The sequence below is a fragment of the Vulpes lagopus genome, chromosome 1 (genome assembly GCF_018345385.1).
Source record: "Vulpes lagopus strain Blue_001 chromosome 1, ASM1834538v1, whole genome shotgun sequence".
Lineage (NCBI taxonomy): Eukaryota > Metazoa > Chordata > Mammalia > Carnivora > Canidae > Vulpes > Vulpes lagopus.
This window is the reverse complement of record NC_054824.1, coordinates 49,144,060-49,164,541: the sequence shown is the minus strand read 5'-3', so window position 1 is coordinate 49,164,541 and position 20,482 is coordinate 49,144,060. Positions and strand designations below refer to the sequence as shown.

General features: G+C 35.0%; 1 protein-coding gene across 28 annotated transcripts in view; it reads right to left on the bottom strand.

Annotated features, from left to right (window-relative positions):
* The window catches only part of DST (dystonin), a 481,436-nt gene that overhangs the window by 215,095 nt on the left and 245,859 nt on the right, over positions 1-20,482 (bottom strand). For 16 of the 28 annotated variants that reach the window (XM_041769040.1, XM_041769112.1, XM_041769077.1 and 13 more), the window contains 4 exons: positions 5,227-5,316; positions 4,581-4,679; positions 2,847-2,924; positions 1,086-1,178 (listed from right to left, as the gene is read on the bottom strand). In XM_041769040.1, the coding sequence (XP_041624974.1) occupies positions 1,086-1,178; positions 2,847-2,924; positions 4,581-4,679; positions 5,227-5,316 (360 nt within the window). The remainder of the gene's footprint in view (positions 1-1,085; positions 1,179-2,846; positions 2,925-4,580; positions 4,680-5,226; positions 5,317-20,482) is intronic. The other 12 variants (XM_041769102.1, XM_041769292.1, XM_041769249.1 and 9 more) reach the window with 2 other exon arrangements.

Sequence of the window (20,482 nt, the reverse complement as noted above, 5' to 3'; positions counted from 1 at the left end):
GTGGCGGTGGGATCAAGCTACGGACTCCAGGTAGCCTTCAGATTTTTTCTCCCTCCCCTTCTGCCCCTCACGACTTGCATTCTCTCTCTCTCAAATAAAAAAAAATAAATCTTAAAAAAAAAATCTGCATTTACTCTCCTCCGATGTAGTCTGAGAAAGCACAGCTCTATACAAGATATGGCTAATTCTAATTCAGGAGCTCCCTTTATGATAATTATACTGCCATCTAGTGTCTACCAAGAGGAAAAAAGTAGTTCTCACAGTTGAGAAACAAGACTGCTGATAACAACCATTCTAGGAATGAATCATAAAATTTTCAAGTATCTAAATCAAGGAATACTGTCCAATAAGCAAAAGAAATGTGTCTGCATTCTGTAAGAAGAAATCCTGGCCTTCCAACACTGAGACTGAAACCCTGTAAAAGCATGAAGTGTAATAAAACTCAAAATGGTGGCATGAATGCTTCAGCAAGACTCCATTTCAAACTAAGTAACCTTTTTATTCTCTTCCACAAAACTTCCCTCCTCCTCCCTTCTTAGCTTTCTGTTTTGGGAACCAGGAGCCACCATGAAAACATGATGAATGTGGCTGACTGCATATACACAATTCCTGTCCAAACCAGCTAGATCCTGTATTTCCCTATAAAACCAGGGAACCCTTCCTCCAAGGTGGCCCTGAAATTTGGAAGGACTTAGCCTGCTGCAGCCTCCTTTGCCTAGCAAAGCAATAAAGCCATCGTTCCTCTTTATAACCAAACTCTTGTATTCACATTACATATTTCGGCTCCCCATCACTGAGGTCAGTTTTTGAGAAGATTACAAGCTCATCAACACTAGGAAACAGGACACCAGGTTCACGGGCAGTATACTACTTGAAAGGAAAAATTCAAATACATCGTTTAAGAAAAGAAGCCTGAAATTTATTTTCTTCCATAGGACATAAATGTATAATTCATGCTTCATATTAACAACTTGAAAATCAGCAATGAGAGGCTAAAAGAAATGACAATTAAGAAAAATTAACCTTAACCTAAAAAAAAAAAAAAGAAAAGAAAAGAAAAAAAAGAAAAGAAAAATTAAGCTTACCTGAAAGTGCAAAATTATTGTCCATATTAATCCCAAAGTCAACTTGGGATTTCCATCTGTTATGTCATCATTTCTAATATTCACTAATTTCACCTGTGTTATAATGGGAAAAAGAGATTAAGCTAACTTTTTCAAACCAGCACACAAGTTATCTTTACTTACATAAAAGCAATTCTAAATTACACAAAGAAGAAAACTAAGTGATCTGAATACCAGTAATCCTCAAAATACTATCTTACTCCTATCTCCACTCATTTTAGATTGTAAATTATAGCGTAACCAACAAGGAAAAAATAAGTGTTACTTTGGTTTTTCTTCTAGAACAAGGATTAAAAGTACTCACTTCTCAAAAGGAAAATACAACTCAAGTTGAGAATTCTTAAATACTTGAGATTTTCAAATTAAATATAATTTTGTCACTGAAAATGAGCTTTATTTTAGTCTTCCATTAAGTAAAAAACTGTTCCAAACCATAAAATAGTTTAATACCTTTATCATACTTCTGTCATAAAGTGGGGGGGGGGGGGGGGGACTAGCATCATTTTTCTACTTAACTACCATAAATTGTTACCAAGATAAGTAAACATATACTGCTGGATATTTGGAAGGCTCAGATATAAAAATAATACTCAGACTTAAAGCTTATTAACTATCAAATAATGTATTTTCAGGTAAACACAGGCAGTAATGATACCTATCATTTACATCCTGTATATAAATAACTAAATATCATGAATTAAATACAATAATAACTAACATCTTACTTCCTGGACAAAACACTGCCAAAAACATTTCAGAAAAAGAAACATAATTAACCATCAGTCCTTCTGGAAACTTCTACTAGAATTAAGAATAATAAGGTAAATAAAAATAAGATTGAACCAATTTAAGTACTGAGTGTTTATTGGAGTTTAAAAAATAAAAGCACTTTAATGTTCATAATAAACTAAATAAATGAATAATAAAAAATAATGTTTACCTCTCCCCATTTCCCTCCCTTCCTTTTTTCCTTACTCCGTTACCAAGCAAAATGTTGCCACCTCTGATTGCTCATTGTTTTCAGTAACTTTCCATTCTCCTGATGTTTCTTCCTTTTTTCTACTAATCGAAAAATTATCAATACTTTGGTTTATACCACTACAATACTAAAATGCCACCAAATCAAGATTGTATCCAATATGGTGCACATCCTTTAACATTTCTTCTAAAACCTCAAGGAATTGGAGACTATTCTCAGACATACTGTTTTATTTTTAATGACTTTGATTACCTAATATTATCTACTTATAAAAAACAAAATTTCGCCTTACCACTACTAAGGATTAAAAATGCTTACACTAAAATTCTTTTTAAGTATTACATAAGCTATTTTTTATAAAAATAACTTTGTACACTAAGTATAAATAATGAAGTATTGCCCCACTACTAAGAACTGTTCATAGACATTCTTAACATTCTGTTGCTACTAAAATGTCATTAACTTCCTAGGCAAAGCATTCCAATTCTAACCAAAGGAAATCAGTAGCTCTTATTCAGATGGAAATGTAGCCACTTATAATTCCTCTGCACTTATATTTACTATTAACTTCTTTTTTCTATGGAGCAAATATTTGAAAATATTTTTAAATGTTTATCTCACAAAAGCACAAATTTCGTCATTATAATTCACAAATTTAACCTTTTCATCCCCTGACATGTTTCTATATAGATTTACTCAGTCACATATGTTTATATGATTATAGTAATTGAAAAACATCATACCTGGCGTCTTTTCAAATAATCAAGTGCAATTTGTACATTCTGTAGTCTGTGAAAACGCATCCGACCTTTTTCTCTGGGCTAAGAATAGAAAAATGCAGGGTATAAAAAAACTTACAGTTTCTGGTACTATTGACCATGCTAATTAAATACACTTATGATAATTATAGCCTATAAATATATTTTATGCTCATCTTAACATGTCAAAACAGTATTTATTATTCAGATAAGCCCATTAGATTTTTTAAAGATACTTTTAATTATTTTGTATTATCTAAAATTGAATTTAAACAGCTAAGGGATTTCTCCGAATATGTTTTATTTAAACATATGCTTTGTTTTATTTAAACAAAAGGAAAAGAAAAAATACCACAGAATATATAGACTTTTTATAGTCACTATACTACAATTCTAGCCTACAGTTTATTAACTTTGGATGCACAGAATTAAATACCATTCCCCATTTTGCCTTCTTAATAAACTCTATTGTCAAGTGGGTTTTAATAATTATATATGTATGGCATGTTAATGAAAATGAGGTAAAGTAGCATGCAGTTAGTATAAAAGTTGCCAAGAGGGAAGAAAGAGAGAGTTTTACTTAGCCATGATAGAGGAAGAGAGAAAAGCAATTAAAGTCACTTAGTATATTTCCTCTTTATTTTATTTTAGCTTTTTCACAAAATCAGTTGGACTCTTAATAGTTTTACAATGCATTGGGATGGACATGATTATTTACTGTCTCAGGAAAACTAGCAACCCATAATTCTTTTCCTTCATGCAGTTTTCCTTGAGAAGTATTACAAGTTTGCAGAAGAAAAACATAAGGAGATAGAGCTGAGAAGATGCTTAACAAAAATACAAAGAATGGAGTTGAAATTTACCACATAAAATCTTCCAAAAGGAAGAAAAGGGGAAAAAATGACAGCTTAGCTTCTCAAATATGAATAGGTTATTGAAGCCAAAGGCACCATAATGAAACAGACAGCACACTACAGAATGGAAAAACAGGTTCTATATAACAGGTAGAAATACTGTTGATGAATTTATCCACTGGATCCAAAAAAAAGCATAATTTCCAATGAAATCAGGGGCACTTGGGATGTAGATGACAAAAGAAGCATATCTATCTTGCAAAGGTGGGCTGAAGTCAACTAAGTGTCTGCAAAGGTGGGCTGAAGTCAACTAAGTGTCATGAAGATGAAACAGCTTTGTAGGTTCTACCAGGACTCCAAATTTTAAAACCTTCCCCACTTATAAATAAAACAAGACATAGAAAATCAAATGTCCATCAAATACCTATTGCCAATATGACTTAAAGCATAAATTTAAATAGTAAATAAATTTCCCTAAGTCCTTTCAAATAAAGCAGTAGCTGCCACATTTGAAATATAAATTCCAGGAGTGGAACAAATCTGCATAAAAATTAGCAGGCTACTTGTCAAGATTTCCGTATTAATATAAAAGGTATATATAATTCTTTAGCTAAAATGCCATCATATAATTTAAGCACATATATTTAATTACCATGCACTGCACAGTAATACATAAATAAATTTAAAGAGAAAATATTTCTTTTGTCCAATTTTTTTGGTACACACACATCCACCTCATTGTGGGTTTTGGTCCTTTCTAGAATTTCTTTAAAAGGAGCTCGAACCCATGGGTTACTTCTCTATACGTTAGTGCTCACCACACTGTAATGGCTAGGTTAGTCGAGTTATGGGGGCCGACACCTACCCCCTTATCCTCATCCTCCACATCCTCATGCTGTTCATATTCGCATGCTTCTGTTGCACTCACCAATCGTAAGGTCTTCAAAAAATCTCGCTCCCTTGGCTAATGAATATAACAGACAGAAGATAGGACAGCAAAGACACAAGACAGACCAGAAATGAAAAGAAGAGCATGAACAGAACATAATGAAGGAGAACAGGTAACCAAGAAGAGGAAGTAATGTTCACAAAAAAGGAAATGACACTTGTGGAATGGGTTAGACCATTTTTCAGAAAGCAATGTTTATTTCTTAGCTATTTGTGAGTCTTTTAATATGTGGTTATATTATGCATCCAACCTCTACTAAGCAAAAAAACAAAAACAAAAACAAAAACCTGAAGGTAAAAAAGAAGAATAAAAATAGTAGTTTAAGTATAGAACTGATTATATAAGCAAAGTAATCAAAGTGTTTCCATCTCCCAAATTCACATCACTTGAAGTCTGAAAATGATTAGGAATCTAACCAGAACTCTTTTCTTCAGGCAGAATTCAGAGCTCAAAAGATTAATGTAGCAAAAATCTGAACAGTGTCTACTGACAACACACTGGTCCCACCCATGTGAATGGGATTACATGTTCTTCAAACTAAATTAAGAAATTTAAAACTTACCAAGGTATCTCCAGAAAGAACCTCTAAAAGAGAGATTAAATTGTGTCCATCCCTTAAGTCTTCATAGAGATCATTCACATGTTTTCGAACCTACATAGAGAAAAACAATTTAAGTTTTGGTTCTGAACCTAGCATCATCTTTAAAACTCAGACAAGAACAGAGACAAGTAAAAAACATTCCTCATCTGGTATTCATTCTTGCAGTGAAGTTTTCACTAATTATCTCATTACTTAAAAACCAAATTTAAATTTAAAAAACAAAAACTAAAAAAATAAAAGTAAACTGCAAATTAATAACTCCTAAATACAAACAGAATTGTTCTATTCTTAACATACTAGAATTAGTATAGGTTTGGGCAACTACATGGAGTTACAATTTTTTAAATACAGGCAATGGCAATGACCTTCATGATTCCTGGTATAACACTCAGGGCCAATTTAGCAGGAGGACCAATTTTTACCCCTCCCCTCTAGCTGAGTTGTTTTTCCTATTCTTTGTGCCACAAGATCCAGGATGCCAGAGATATACACACTCCATACTTCCTAAATCCAGATATAAACTAGGTGAAGGGTCCATAAGACTCCATATACTTACTATTTTTGAAACTTCCTATGAATCTACACTTATTTTAAATAAAAAGTTTTAAAAATTCGTATGAATCAAGTTAGAAGACCTCTGCCCAAACCTTCCTCTGTACAACATAAACCTTATGACAGAGGGTTTTTATAACTATGTTAACACCAGCACAAAGTTAACACTTAAGCTATAATAGCTTCCTCCTCCATTCCACAGGCCTGAGTTAAGCTTGTGATTTCAGAGCACAAACTGTCAAAGATTTCCCAAAAGCTTTGTTCAGTCTGCCAACTAGGGATATCTCCTGTAAATATCTGGCCTACTGTAAAGTTTGTGCTAGAGAGACAAATGTCAAAGCAGGCTATTAAGATGGCTATTCCACAGTGGGTTGGCATGTTTTCATTTTCTCACCTTTTAGTGATTCCAGGTTATATTACTTTGTGCTGCTCTCATGAAAGTAGCCAAGGAAGTGGTCTAGAGGCAGAGACCAGAATCTCACCTACATCACACACAGGGCACATGCCCTATATGCTTGCCAGTTGGTGTAGTAAACTCTTACTCTTAAAGGTTTTGTACACATGAATCAAACCTCTTTGCACTTCCAAAATGTCAAATGAATATACAGTACAAAATAATAAAAAGATCTAAAATATGATCAAATCTATCCACATACATAACAAGCAAGACAAGGCCTAATGTAAACCAGAAACAAACTTTTAATGGTTGAGCTTTTCATCCTAAAAAATTTTAAATGTCATTAAATTCTATTATCTTAAATTGACTATATACATGTTTTGTAGTTTCTTTTATTAATGCCAGAAAATATTTTTTTAATAAGGATTTTATTTATTTTATTCATGACAGACACAGAGAGAGAGAAGTAGAGACACAGGCAGAGGGAGAAGCAGGCTCCATGCAGGGAGCCCAATGTGGGACTTGATCTGGGAACTCCAGGATCACACCCTGAGCTGAAGGCAGACACCCAACCGCTGAGCCACCCATGCATCCCAATGCCAGAAAATATTTTTGATTAATGAATAAAAAATTTCCTTAAGAGTTTCATATCATATTTATTAGTTCCTATGTGTTTTTGCCCAAATCATATAACTTTCAATATTCAATTAACTACTTATGCATCATTAACTACTAATGGTATAAGTATTAAACTTAGGCTCAATAGCTCTAAATAACTGCTAATATCAATAGCACCTATTAAATGGTAACACTGAAAGTGAGTCAAATTATTAAAACGAGTGTCCTATCTCCACAGACTGACATTTTATTTTGATTTCCTAATTCCCAAGAAACATTAATTGAATCATTGGTATCACAAGATAATGATACAACAGTAAAATAAAGTTTAAAAAATACTTTATTTTCCCTTAAAAAAGAAAAAAATACTTTATTTCCCTTAAAAAAAGAAAAAAAAGAAAATAGCATAACACATTTTAGGTAGTCCTAATTTAGAAAGCTTATAAATATTTTTTTAAAAGTTATAAAGTGATTATCCTATCCATTAGAATATTGATTTACCTTGGGATATCATTAAATGATAATCCTCTCAAGTCCTTAATTATATTTCAGAGACAAATACATTTTCAAGGATCTTCACAGGAACACATCTTCATGCATGACACATGCATACAGATAAGCAACTTAGTGAAGTGAGTACTAACCCTTTTCTACTCACATATTAGAGCACTATAAGAATTCTCTTAGTCCCATTCCAAAGCATGAGTTTAATTTACAAGGCTAAAGACCTACTTAAAAAAAGGCAGAGGAGCAATTCTTATAAATTTCTGTACATCAGTACATCTAAACCTATGTACTTCTTTGTGTTATCTCCAGTGTAACTAGAAAGCAACCTAACTGTAAAAGAGCCTGAACTTAGATCACGTTTATATAAACAATATTATATAGTTCCTGATCCTGAATTAATCTCTCAAAATAAATTACTGTATGGTATAGGTCTGACATCCTCAGCACACTATCAGGATGAGGCCTCTGATGACAGTAACTAACATGCAGTGCTGAGAAGTCTGTGCTCTCCGGTCCACTGTACCCACCCACACCCTGCCAAAGCCACACTTCAATCCACATCCACTTCCTATGTCATTCTCACTCCCAGACAGTTAAAGATGAAGTGTGATTCTGAACACTTATTTCATAGGAAGGCAATTTCACAACTTGCCTTGCCAGACAGAACTAAACTTTCTTTCTAACATGAGGGAAACATTCCAAAACCAGGTGTAATTTTTCATCATACTTATGCAACAGTAAAGAAAAATGAAATTAGGCACGTGTAGAGAAGGATAATAATATTATTATGCCATGCAAAACTAAGTTAGGTTAAAAAAATGTAGTAAGGGAAAAATAACGAGGAGGCCTGCGTTTTAGTATTGCTTCTGCCACTGGTCTCAACTAGCACCAGCAGCCTCAACTCTCTGGGAGTCAATTTTCTCACCTGCATAATAAAACTTTAAACACAAGGCCTCTAGTTCAAACTGGAGAAGAAAAATTCTATTATCTTAAAATAAAATTATCATTTTTAAGAAGCAGTGTAGCAACTAAAAATATGTAGAATGGAAAACTATTTTTTTAGTCTTATGCCTTAATTTCTTAAGAATTTTAGGAGAGGGGCACCTGGGTGGCACAGTCAGTTGAGCATCCAACTCTTGGTTTCAGCTCAGGTTGTTTTCTTGGGGTTGTGGAATCAAGCCTTGCATTGGGCTCCATGCTCAGCGTGGAGTTGGCTTGGAACCTTACCTGCCCCTCCCCCAAAATATGTAAATAAAAATCTTTTAAGAACTTCAGGAGGAAATATAGAAATAGACTAATTTAACTTCTGTAATGCCTGGAAAAATCCTGAGGCTTTGCTTATCATGTAACAATACCTACTCTTCTTGTCTCAAGTGATTATTCTAAGGGTTCACAGAAATACTATAATTAAAAAATGCTACACAACTGCAAGATTCCATTATCATTCTCTTTATCATCCAATGTGAAACAAATGTTACCATTCTGAACAATAATAAACACAACAGTGCCTGGCTGGCATGTCAGAAGAGCATGCAGCTCTTGATCTCAGGGTTGTGGGTTCAAGCCCTGTGCTGGGTGTGGAGATTATGTAAAAATAAAACCTTAAGGGGGAAAAAAACGAGTTACAAAACAAACAACAATAAATACAAATACATACACAACGAACTATTACTAAGTATCTGACCCTGTCTGTGTGCAAGTGCTTTATAAATATGGTCTCACTTTCCTCACTACAAAAAAATGGGATGAAAAGAATGTTAATTAACAATTAAAATCAGCAAATCAGCATTATGGGGAATAAGTGCTGGTGGATGAAATGAGTGGAAGTAATTGAGATTCTATAGAAATATCTGATCAAGTGACCAATTTATGAAGAAAACAAAAAAGAATTAAATACTTAAACTGACACAGAAAAGCTTTTTATTTTATCCTAAGTCTGAGTCATAGACACTTGACCTGGTAACTTTCCTTCACAGATGACTATACTAACTGCGAGCAGTCTTAACCTTCCGCTTCAATTTTTAATAAAACACTCTTTCTTCTCATTTTGGAAATTTTCTCCCTGTGGGACAAAAGTCTGTCTGAATAAATAGTGCTGGGGGAAGTGATGAGCAAAGTGAAAGCATTCTGAGATACTCTGGGATTAAATTATATAACTTGAATTACATAATAAGGATGAAGCATCATTTTCTGTATTTCATACGATTCTCACAGAATTTTGCAGCTTTATAAAATATGTGCACTGCACTGCATCTGTATTTCACCCCTAGAGGGCACTAATCTTTTGCTTAAGAAGAGTCTCCTAAGGAAGGAGACTTCCTAAGGAAGGAAGATAAAGTACAAAATAGGGGGGGAGGGCACATGGGAGAGATATTCTATACTATATGCTGGTGATGATGATACAGGCAATTTACAATTCATTTTTGAGAGAGAATAGATTATGCCAGGTCCATATCATCTAAATGGTTTAACTGATCAAAAAAAACTACTGTAAAAATTTTATTTTGTCAACTTATAATTGTTTGGCTTTTCATTAACTAAATCAAACTTAACCCTGAAGATCATATACCTGCTTATTTAAGTAAATATTTTTAAGATTGCCTTTCTCAAAAGGTTGATTTTGTACTGATTAATGTGAACCAGACAAATTCCGCAAAAATTTTACTTCCCATATTTAAACTCATAGTTACCATGTTGTTGCTGTTTAGTTCAGGTCACTAAATATTTACTAAGCATCCATTTATGTTGGGGTATCATTTAACTTCTAAGAGTACAAAGATGAAAAATAAGAGAGTGCCGTGCCACTTCTTGAAGCCTGCAGAATGGGCTGACAACCATACAGAAATGAGCTTAATATTCCAAGGGGAGGGAAGAGCAAGAACAAAGAAAAACATGCAAGTTGGCATGCAACTAACTGTACATGAGTTCCAAGGAAGGAAAACAGCCCTGAAATCAGTGAAATGTGAGGCAGAAGGTGAGGCAGGAAAAGTGATCTGGGAGACCCAGTAGCTTTACACACCACTTTAGGAAGCTCAAATCTTTTTCTAAGCAAAGAGAACCACCAAAGGCTTTTAAGCAGAACAAGGACCCAGTATCTCTGACCAATATAAAAGCTTCTTTGTAAAGTTTTATCTTAAACAAAAAGAAATAAAGTATTATCTTGCACAAACCTAAATCACAGATAAAGCTGCTGAGGGTCAATCTATACACAATAATGGAGGAAAGTTCTCTCAGAAAAAAGCAGAGAGGGCATTCCATCCCTAAATCTTGGGTAAGATGCACACATGCTAGCACTGCAAAGAGCAAAATACCAGCCAGAAGAAGCATTCACAGCCCTCTTTTAAAGCAGTCCTACATTGATCTAAAAGATGCAGTATTCTGGAAAACAACTAGCTATCTTTAGAAAGGAACATAAATAATAAAAGAAGGCTTGTCCCAAATAGAATCGCCTCACAGACTACTAATTGGGTGAAGAGAAGGGGGACAGTTAGCTTCTCAGTGAAAACTAGGAATTAGAATGTTTTACAATGCATTTTTTTATTTACTTCAAACAAATACATTCATGAAAAATAAGCTACCACATTCTCCTGGGAAAGCTCCTTAGATATTCTAGTTCAAAAAAATAATAATAACAATCTATATAGTACCTTCTCAATTACTGGTGAGTAACTGATGCTTTTAAAATACACAGAAATGCTTAAAAACAATGGATTCTCTTGAATAGTTATGAGACAGGGAAACCAACCAAAGGATCTCATTAAAGAAAAAGCTGGTTTTTTTCCTTTGTTTCTTTTCCTGCTTCTATTATTGCTAATAAGACATGCATGCCCCTCTTACAAATACTTTAAAGTATGTCTTCCTTATTTATAAAGGTCAAGGATTTAATCATTTCTCTTTGGAGTCTTCCAGCCCAAGTCCCCTGGCTCCAGGGCATTTAAGTGACTTGTGGAAGACACTTGAGCACTCAACCTTGTTCAACCAGTTCCTGGATGTCTGCTAGAACATGTAAGCCAGACCACCCAACTCAATAAGAATTCCAGGACTCACCCACCTTCCCATTTCCATCTCTCCCACCCCTGCCAACACCAGGAGCCTGGCTGGCTCAGTCAATGGAGTCTGCCATTCTTGATGTCAGGGTTGTAGGTTTGAGTCCCGTGTTGGCTATAGAGATTACTTAAAAATAAAATCTTTAAAAACAAAAAATTCTAGGGACACCTGGGTGGCTGGCTCAGCGGTTGAGCACTGCCTTTGGCGCAGGGTGTGATCTCGTGGTCCCAGGATCGAGTCCCATATCAGGCTCCCTGCATGGAGCTTGCTTTTCCCTCTGCTTCTATCTGCCTGCCTCTCTCTGTATGTGTCTCATGAATAAATAAATAAAATCTATAAAAAAACAAAAAAACAAAACAAAACAAAACAAAACAAAAAACCAAAATACTCCAGACCCCTCACAAAGATAAGACTCCTGGTTCCTTTTCCTTTCAGAGTCTCCCAGACACTCTTGTCTGTAGCTGCTCTATATGTCCTCAATAAACTCTGCTCTTACTTCCCCTTGGTTCCTGTTTGACTTCCATTCTGAGAGAAGTCAAAGACTCTCTTAGCCGGTCCTGGAGGTATCCCCCACCCCCACCCCACCCCACCCCTGGCCTCAGACCAGCCTGACTGCATCAGTAGTCGCTTTATCTGAACAGTGTTGTTTACTTCAGCAATATTTCTTCAATAGCTGTGAAAGAATAAAGCTACAGCTTAGAGTCTACCGAAATTATTATAAATTCCAAATTGGTGCAAGTAAGTATAATGGGGTGGTTGTGGTTTTTTGTAGTGAATAGGTTAGGTCATCGTCAAGGTCGCACATAATTCATCTCCTTTACTGTTTTATAAAACTTAAAGATATTTGTCATACATTTTAAGGTATTAATGAAAACAATAAGGAAGAGCTTAAAATAAATCACTATTGGTTCTGAACAGTACAAACAATCTGTTCTTTGACAAAGTTCTTTGTCAAAGATTTCTCTTCTAATCTCAAGGTAGAACATTAGGTGGTTAAATAATATAAAAGCATTTTATTTTACTAATAAATGTTTCAAGATTTGGAACAGTTTAGTCTTCACTTATGTATTTTTTATAGTCTCTTGTACAGTTTAACTATTGTCATAGGAATCTTTTTTAAAGGCTCTTTCAATATTTAAAATTTTAAAAGCATGTAATAACTATTTTCTGTAACAATCTGTTCTGGCTTTGGGACAGCTGATTCTGATTTGGGTTAGTTTGGGTTTGACTCCTCTACATTTCCTTCCATTCTTCCCTTTAAGGGAAGACAGAAAAAAATCTGTATTTGTGTGTTTTTCTCCATTAGCCTTCAGATCTTTGATCACCTGCAGATCTTAGATCAGATTGTTTGCAGAGCTATATAGCTCTTGTGCTGAGCAATTACAAATATTATCACTGAAAGAGAAAAATGAATTCAAAAATCAATTACTCTGCATATTTTTTTGCATCTGTCCACTGTTTTTTGTAGTTAATTTTTATTAAAGACATGTTCTAGATAACCTCCATACTACAATGTCAGATAAATGAGCACTGATTTATAAAGACATCAGCATTATCCATTTCATGTAGTCTTTGGAGGAAGGGGTCGGTTTTCGCATTATTTTAACTGAGACGAAAGGATGTTCCTGTCCAGCATCTGTCACCAAGTAAAATCCAGTGGTGTTTGACAGGGCGATATAGACGTTACCTTTTAGAAGTTTTCAATATCCTCATTAATTATATATTTCTTTAAACCATTTATGACTTTAAAAAATCATGGTAAGAGCTATTCTATCAAGAGCAGCTTTCAATAATAACATAAGGAAAAGAGAAGGAACCAATCATTGGCATTTTTCTTTAAAACTCTATGCCCCCCCCCCAAAAAAAAACTCTAAGCCCAACATGGGGCTTGAACTCACAATGCTGAAATCAAGAGCTATATGGCCTACCTCCTGAGCCAGCAAGGAAGGCATCCCTAATCAATGGCATTTTATAATCACCTCTTTCCCATTTACCTTCTCACAATTTGAGCAAAAGAAAGAAAAAGCTGAGAAAACTGGGAGAGGGGATCATAATGATTTAATACTTCTAATGAATAATTAATAAGCTAGTTAATGAGACTGCATTTTTTTCATTAGAAACTAATTTTGACTAAATTTTGATGTAAATGTTAATATGTAACTATAATAATAATGTATTAAGACAAATAATGACAGCTAGTACATTACTATAGTAGCTGTGTGCTACATGTGTTCATATGTGCCAAGTCCTAGAAAACATAATTAGACATAAAATAAGCCTGTTTAACGTAGGTAGTCTGTAACTACAGCAGCAAAGTCCTGTTCTTTACCACCAACATTTCGAACAGATTCCACCATATTTTCAAATCAGGGCTTCTACTGAAAAAGCCTTGAATCAGAATTGTGCATATTTTTCAGTAAAAACCATGTAAAATTATTTTTAAAAATTTGTAATTAGGGGCACCTGGGTGGCTTAGTTGGTTAAGTCTGTCTTGGGTTAAGTCATGATCCCAGGGCCCTAGGATAGAACCCCACATCAGGCTCTCTCCTCAGCATGGAACCTACTTCTCCCTCTCCCTCAGCCAGCTGCTCCCCCTTGATTGTGGCACACTCTCTCTCTCTCTGTGTCAAATAAATAAATAAAATCTTTTTAAAAATAAAATAAAAATTTGTAATTAGTTTTATTTAAATTACAATCATGACCAAAATTTACAATTTATTGGGACACCTGGGTGGCTCAGTGGTTGAGCTTCTGCCTTCAGTTCAGGGCATTGGTCCCAAGGTCCTGGGATGCAGTATATCCCCCCATCCCCTCATCCCCTCCCCACCCCACATAGTACTCCCTACAGGGAGTCTGCCTCTCCCTCTGCCTATGTTTCTGCTTCTCTCTGTGTGTCTCTCATGAATAAACAAAATCTTTTTAAAAAAATTTATAACTTACTCAAAAAAATCTGTATTTCCTCAATAAATCCTCACTTAATGACTTTGGTAAGGTTACACCAATGTCCTAAGTCAGGTTCAGAATAATTAGAAGAAATTGGTGATGCATACAGGTAATACATTAAGTTCCCATATGAAAATAAAGACAACTCCAGGGATACAGAAACCTATCAATCATTTGCCCCTTGATGCCAAGTCACTTCATCTGATTGATCTTCTTATTCTTAACACCTAATATCAATTTCAAAGAAACTTTAATCACAGTTGGTAATTAGACAGAATAACTTGGGGGGCTGGGGGGATGGGAAGGAGGGTAGTCTGAAGGAAGCACTGTAGTGTGGGGGAATGGTAGGATTCCAAAGTAAGAGCTTTTAACACTGAGAAGGCAGCAGGTGAACTTTGGGCAGCTGGTAAATGGGGAAAGGAGTTCAGGAAAGATACAAGGAAATGATAAAAATGTCACCTACTTCACAATTCTGATTAAAGTGCTGGTTGTGGCACCTGCTTACTGAATACTTTTGAGTTGAATCATCTCTTTTGGGGCATTTGCCAAATGCCCCATAGGGTGTCAATGGCTGACTTCTTATATAGTATTTCAACAATTAAGTAGATACTTGCCCCCCAAAAGAGTTGTCTTCTCTCCTGTGGAACCATTTAAAATACCTTTTACTAGACCATATTCTAGACCATATTCTTACACCATGCACAAAAATAAATTCAAAAATGATTAAGAACTTAGATGTGAGAGCTTGAAACCATAAAAATCCTAGAAGAGAGCACAGACAGTAATTTCTTTGACATCAGTTATAGCAACATTTTTCTAGATATGTCTTCATGGGCAAGGTTTAAAAAAAAGGAAAAATAAGCTATTAGGACTACATCAAAATAAAAAGCTTAAGAAAACATCAACAAAGCTAATAGGCAACCTACTGAATGGGAGAAGACATCTGCAAATGGCATAGCTGATAAACAGTTAGTATCCAAAACATATAAAGATATTATACAACTCAATGCCAAAAAAAAAAAAAACAAATAGTCAATTAAAAATGAGCAGAAGACATGAACATTTTTCTAAAGACATACAGGTGGCCAACAGACCTATGAAAAGATGCTCAACATCACTTATCATCAGGGAAATGCAAGTCAAAACCACAATGAGATATCACTGCATACTTTCAGAATAGCTAAAATAAAATACACAAGAAACAACAAGTGTTGGTGAGGATCTGGAAAAAAAGGAACCCTCATGCACTGTTGGTGGGGATGCAAACTGATGCAGCCACTGTAGAAAAGATTATGGAAGTTCCTCAAAAAATTAACAATAGAAATACCATATGATCCAGCAATTCCATTACTGAGTATTTACCCAAAGAATACGAAAACATTAATTCAAAAAGATATATGCACTCCTATGTTTACTGTAGCTTTATTTGCAATAGCCAAATTATGGAAGCAGCCCAAATGTACACACACACACACACACACACACACACACAAATGGAATACAGCTCAGCCATAGGAAAAAAAAATGAAATCTTGCTGTTTGCAACAACGTGGAAGAAGCTAGAGAACAAAATGCTAAGTGGAAGCTAAGAAACAAATTTAAAAAAGAGATAAACCAAAAAACAGACTCTTAACTACAGAGAACAAAGATATGGTTACGAGAGGGGAGTAGATGGGAGGATGGGTGAAAAAGGTAATGGGGATTAAAGAGCATACTTTCCATGATCAACAGAGTAATGTACAGAATTGTTGAATCACTCTATTGTATATCTGAAACTAATGTAATACTTACTGTATGTATGTTAACTATACTGGAATTTAAAGACTAATAGAAAAAATTTAAAAATACTTTTTACAACACAGCTATTTCTATAAAAAAATAAGTACTACCTCAGCACACACACAAAAAAAATCAGAGAACCAACTGATCCTTCAAAACGTAACTTCATCTACTTCCTAGATGATGTCTAGCATGATTCTGCCAATCCTCAACCAAATAGTGAGCCACTTGCTGGAATGTTTGTCATATGAGTCAGGCTCTAGGCTGAGGAAGAAGCAAGGCCCTCACAGAGAAGGCTGAGTGCTGGGCAAGTAATAAAATCCACCTCTGTGGATAAGGATCCATGGGAGGTGGAGCTGGCAAGTGCAAATATCTCCTGGTCACAGCATCATGTATACTTCCTGGTGTCCCTTTCAGAGCTCTGAGAGAGAGATACCAAGGAAGGAATGACACAAGTGGTTGCTTCATCTCTTTTTAAGTATCAAGGGCTGGAAAATCTATGGGGTCTCTCAGTAGCATATTTTATAGTTTTAAGGCCTTTACAATACTCATACTTTGTATATAAATTAATTCATTCTTTAAACATAAGCCCATTTCCTCAAGTCCTTACAAACAAACCACTGAGAACAACTGGCTGTATCCTCTTCATTAAACCTTTGAAATAACCCCGGATTGTGATTAAGACAACTGTCACAGGGAGATGAACACTGAAATTATTTTTAAAGACACCCCAAGATGAGATTCCACACCTTTGCTACAAATCCATGCTAATGATTAACACCTCTTCCCTGTTTAAAAAAAAAAAAAAGTTTCCTTAAATCCAGATGAAACTCTTACTCCCCAGTATAATGATGTACATTTTCCAAAATAAAACCACTGTAAAAAAAAAAAAAAAAAAAAAAAAAAAAAAAAAACACTGTAAAACTATTTATGAAACTGATAAGTTTGGATAGAGTCGAAAACACAGGTTTATTCTATTAATTCCCTAGTTTAAAAAAAAACTGACAGATGTTTTATCGGCTGTTGTTAAAATCAAGCTCTGCAACAGATTTGTATCTTCTGTAGGAAGATTAAACCTTTCAAAGATAAATCCTTAATTTCTTCAAATTGATCACATTACAATTTTGCCAAATTTCTAGAGTCCATTTACTCACCCAAGGCCTGTGGACCACAAATACTCAACAACTAGTCCTCCCAGATGTTCAGGACCCTTGGAGAGGCTGCACTGCTGCATTTCTGTCTCATACTGAAGCTTAAAATATAAGTGTTGGCGATTTTCGCCTCCCTCCTCAGTTCTGAGCACTCAAGCCCTCCCTCTCTGTCTCTCTTTCTCTTTCTTTTTTCTGAGTACACACACACACTCTCTCTCCCATTGGAGCCTGATGTAAGGCTTGAATTCATGATCCTGAGATCAAGATCTGTGCTGAGATCGTGTCAGATGCTTATTAACCAACTAAACCACTCAGAAGCCCCAGCACCCTCTTAAATTAACAAGTTTCAGCAAGAGTAGGCTTGAGCCAAGTAAGATTTAGCAAATCAGAGGCCACATTTCTAAAGGTGAACTATGGGACACAGCTGTGGATGTACTGCAAGACATATAGGTTTCAGTGCCTGAACAGCAGAGCTTCACTTCTAATCCCAAGGCTAAGAGAATTTGAAAAGAAAGTCAGTGGAATACTTGAGATTGCATTCTCATTACAACCACTGTCATATCTATCTGCTTGTACTCATGGTATTCCCTCTACCCCAAAATGCTACTTTATTCCCACTCCTCGTCTGGCTATTGGAATCTTACTTTTCCTTCAAGGTCAAGCTTTAATGCCACCTAGACTGAGAAAGCCTGCACTCATATATTCCTTGGCACTCATTTATTCCTTGGCTGATTCTAGAACACCAATCATCATTTTCCTTACAGAATAGTTTTAAGTACATGATATATTTAAAGATAAGCCCCTTAAAAGGACAGGGCTCTGTCTTAGGTCCTCATTGTAAATGTGTCATCCTTTGCACAGTACTTGCCATATAGTAAATATTCAAAGAAGGTTTGTTCAATAAATAAAAGATTAGTCATTTGCACTTGCCTGTGAACATAGTCATGCCCTCAGCTGTGGGCCCTTGAATGCCTACACAGTTACAGAAAGAAAAGAAAACCTCAGAAAACAGATTCATGAACTCCATTAAGCCACTTCCTAGCAGGGGATCTGTCTCTGCCCTGAGGGCCTATCATGGCATCTATGAGAGTTCATACCTGGCATCATGTCCTATCACACAGTTGGAGCTAAAATGCTGCTGAATGACTAACACAGAGAGGAGAAATGTCCATCTTGACACAGCAAGCTTCTGTTTTTAAACATCCATACCTAGAGGATCCTCCTGTTTTACATCACTTGGTACAGCTTCAGCAGTACCATAAGCAATATTGCCCCACCTAACGAGTTATTTTCCCATGCCCATCTAAATTAGTCTGGTTATTTAAAAAAGTAAATCGGATTTATTCAGATAAATCAAATTCCAAGACTGAATAATTAATCTTATAACAAAATGTTTTTAATAAAAATAGACATATACATCACTGAAACAGAAAGTCTTGAAAAAGAATCACATATTTATGGTTTTTGACAAAAGAACAAAAGCAATTCAGTGTTGAATCTTTTCAAACTGATACTGGGAAATTCAATATCCACATCCAAAAGAAAAAAAGAAAACCCAATAATAAAAGGGCATATAACCCAATTTAAACATAGGCAAAGATCTGATAGAAATTTTACCAAGGATACACAAATGTGCATTAGGTATATGAAAAGAGGTTCAACATCATTAGAGAAACACAAACCACTATCAGATGACAAAGCATTTCATACCCATTAGGATAGCTAAAATCAAAAAGAAAGACAATAAGTGCTAGAAAAGATTTAGAGAAATTAGAACCCTCCACATGGCTAGGGGAAATATAAAATGGTGCAACGAGGGCAACCCGGGTGGCTCAGCAGTTTAGCACAGCCTTCGGCCCAGGGCGTAATCCCGGAGACCTGGGATTGAGTCCTGTGTTGGGCTCCCTGCCTGGAGCCTTCTTCTTCCTCTGCCTGTGTGTCTCTGCCTCTCTCTCTGTGTCTCTCATGAATAAATAAATAAAATCTTTAAAAAAAAAATGGTGCAACGACTCTGGAACAGTTTGGCACTCCCTAAAATGTTAAACTGGATTTATCATATGACTCAGTAATCCCATTCCTAAATAAATATCCAGAAGAAATGAAAATATATATCCATACAAAGACTTGCATATTCATGTTTACACCAGCATTATTCATAATAGCCAAAATGTGGAAACAATCCAAATGCCACTTAACTGTTAGATGGATAAACAAAATGTGACACAACCACAGGATGGAAACACAACTTGCCAATAAAAAGGAATGAAGACATATGCTACAACATGGATGAGCCTCAAGCACATTGTGCTAAGTGAAAGAAGCCAAACAAAAGAACACACACTATATGATTCTATTTTTGTGAAATATCCAGAAAACATGAATCTTATTAATACAGAAAATATATCAGTGGCTACCTAGGGCTGGAGAGGGGGGTAAGGAGAGCACAGGGCAAATGGGCACAGGCTTATTTTTGGGTGATGGAAATGTTCTAAAATTTTGATTGTGGTAATAGCTCCATAATTCTGTAAATTTACTAAAAACCATTCAATTATACAATTAAAATCAATGAATTTTGGGGCACCTGGGTGGCTCAGCAGTTGAGCGTCTGTCTTTGGCTCAGGTTGTGATCTGGGGGTACCAGGATCGAGTCCCGCATCAGGCTCCCCACAGGGAGTATGCTTCTCCCTCTGCCTATGTCTCTGCCTCTCTCTGTGTCTCTCATGAATAAATAAAATCTTTAAAAAGGAAAACAAAAACAATTTTGTGTATAAATTTTATGTCAAGAAAATCTGTTCTGAAAAATATTTTAATCACACTCCCTTTGAGTTATCGAATGGCAGCAATGTTTAGACAATAAGAAATGTTTATACGCATCACGATTCTACAAGAATTAATAATAATGCCCAGAATATAGGGCAGGATGTTAGATGCTTCTAACATGTCAATACATACAACTGAGATACAGTTTAAAAAGATGCACGATTTGTACTTACTGAAAAACAGTTCTAAATATAATCAATTGATAATTAAATATAATTATATAATCAATCAATTGATTGATATATAATATCAATTATATATCATATATATATTTATATATATAATATATATTATATTATATATAAATAATATATAAATATTATATATTATAATATATAAATATATATTATTTTATAATATATATAAATAATATAATCAATTGATAATTATATATAATTAATAT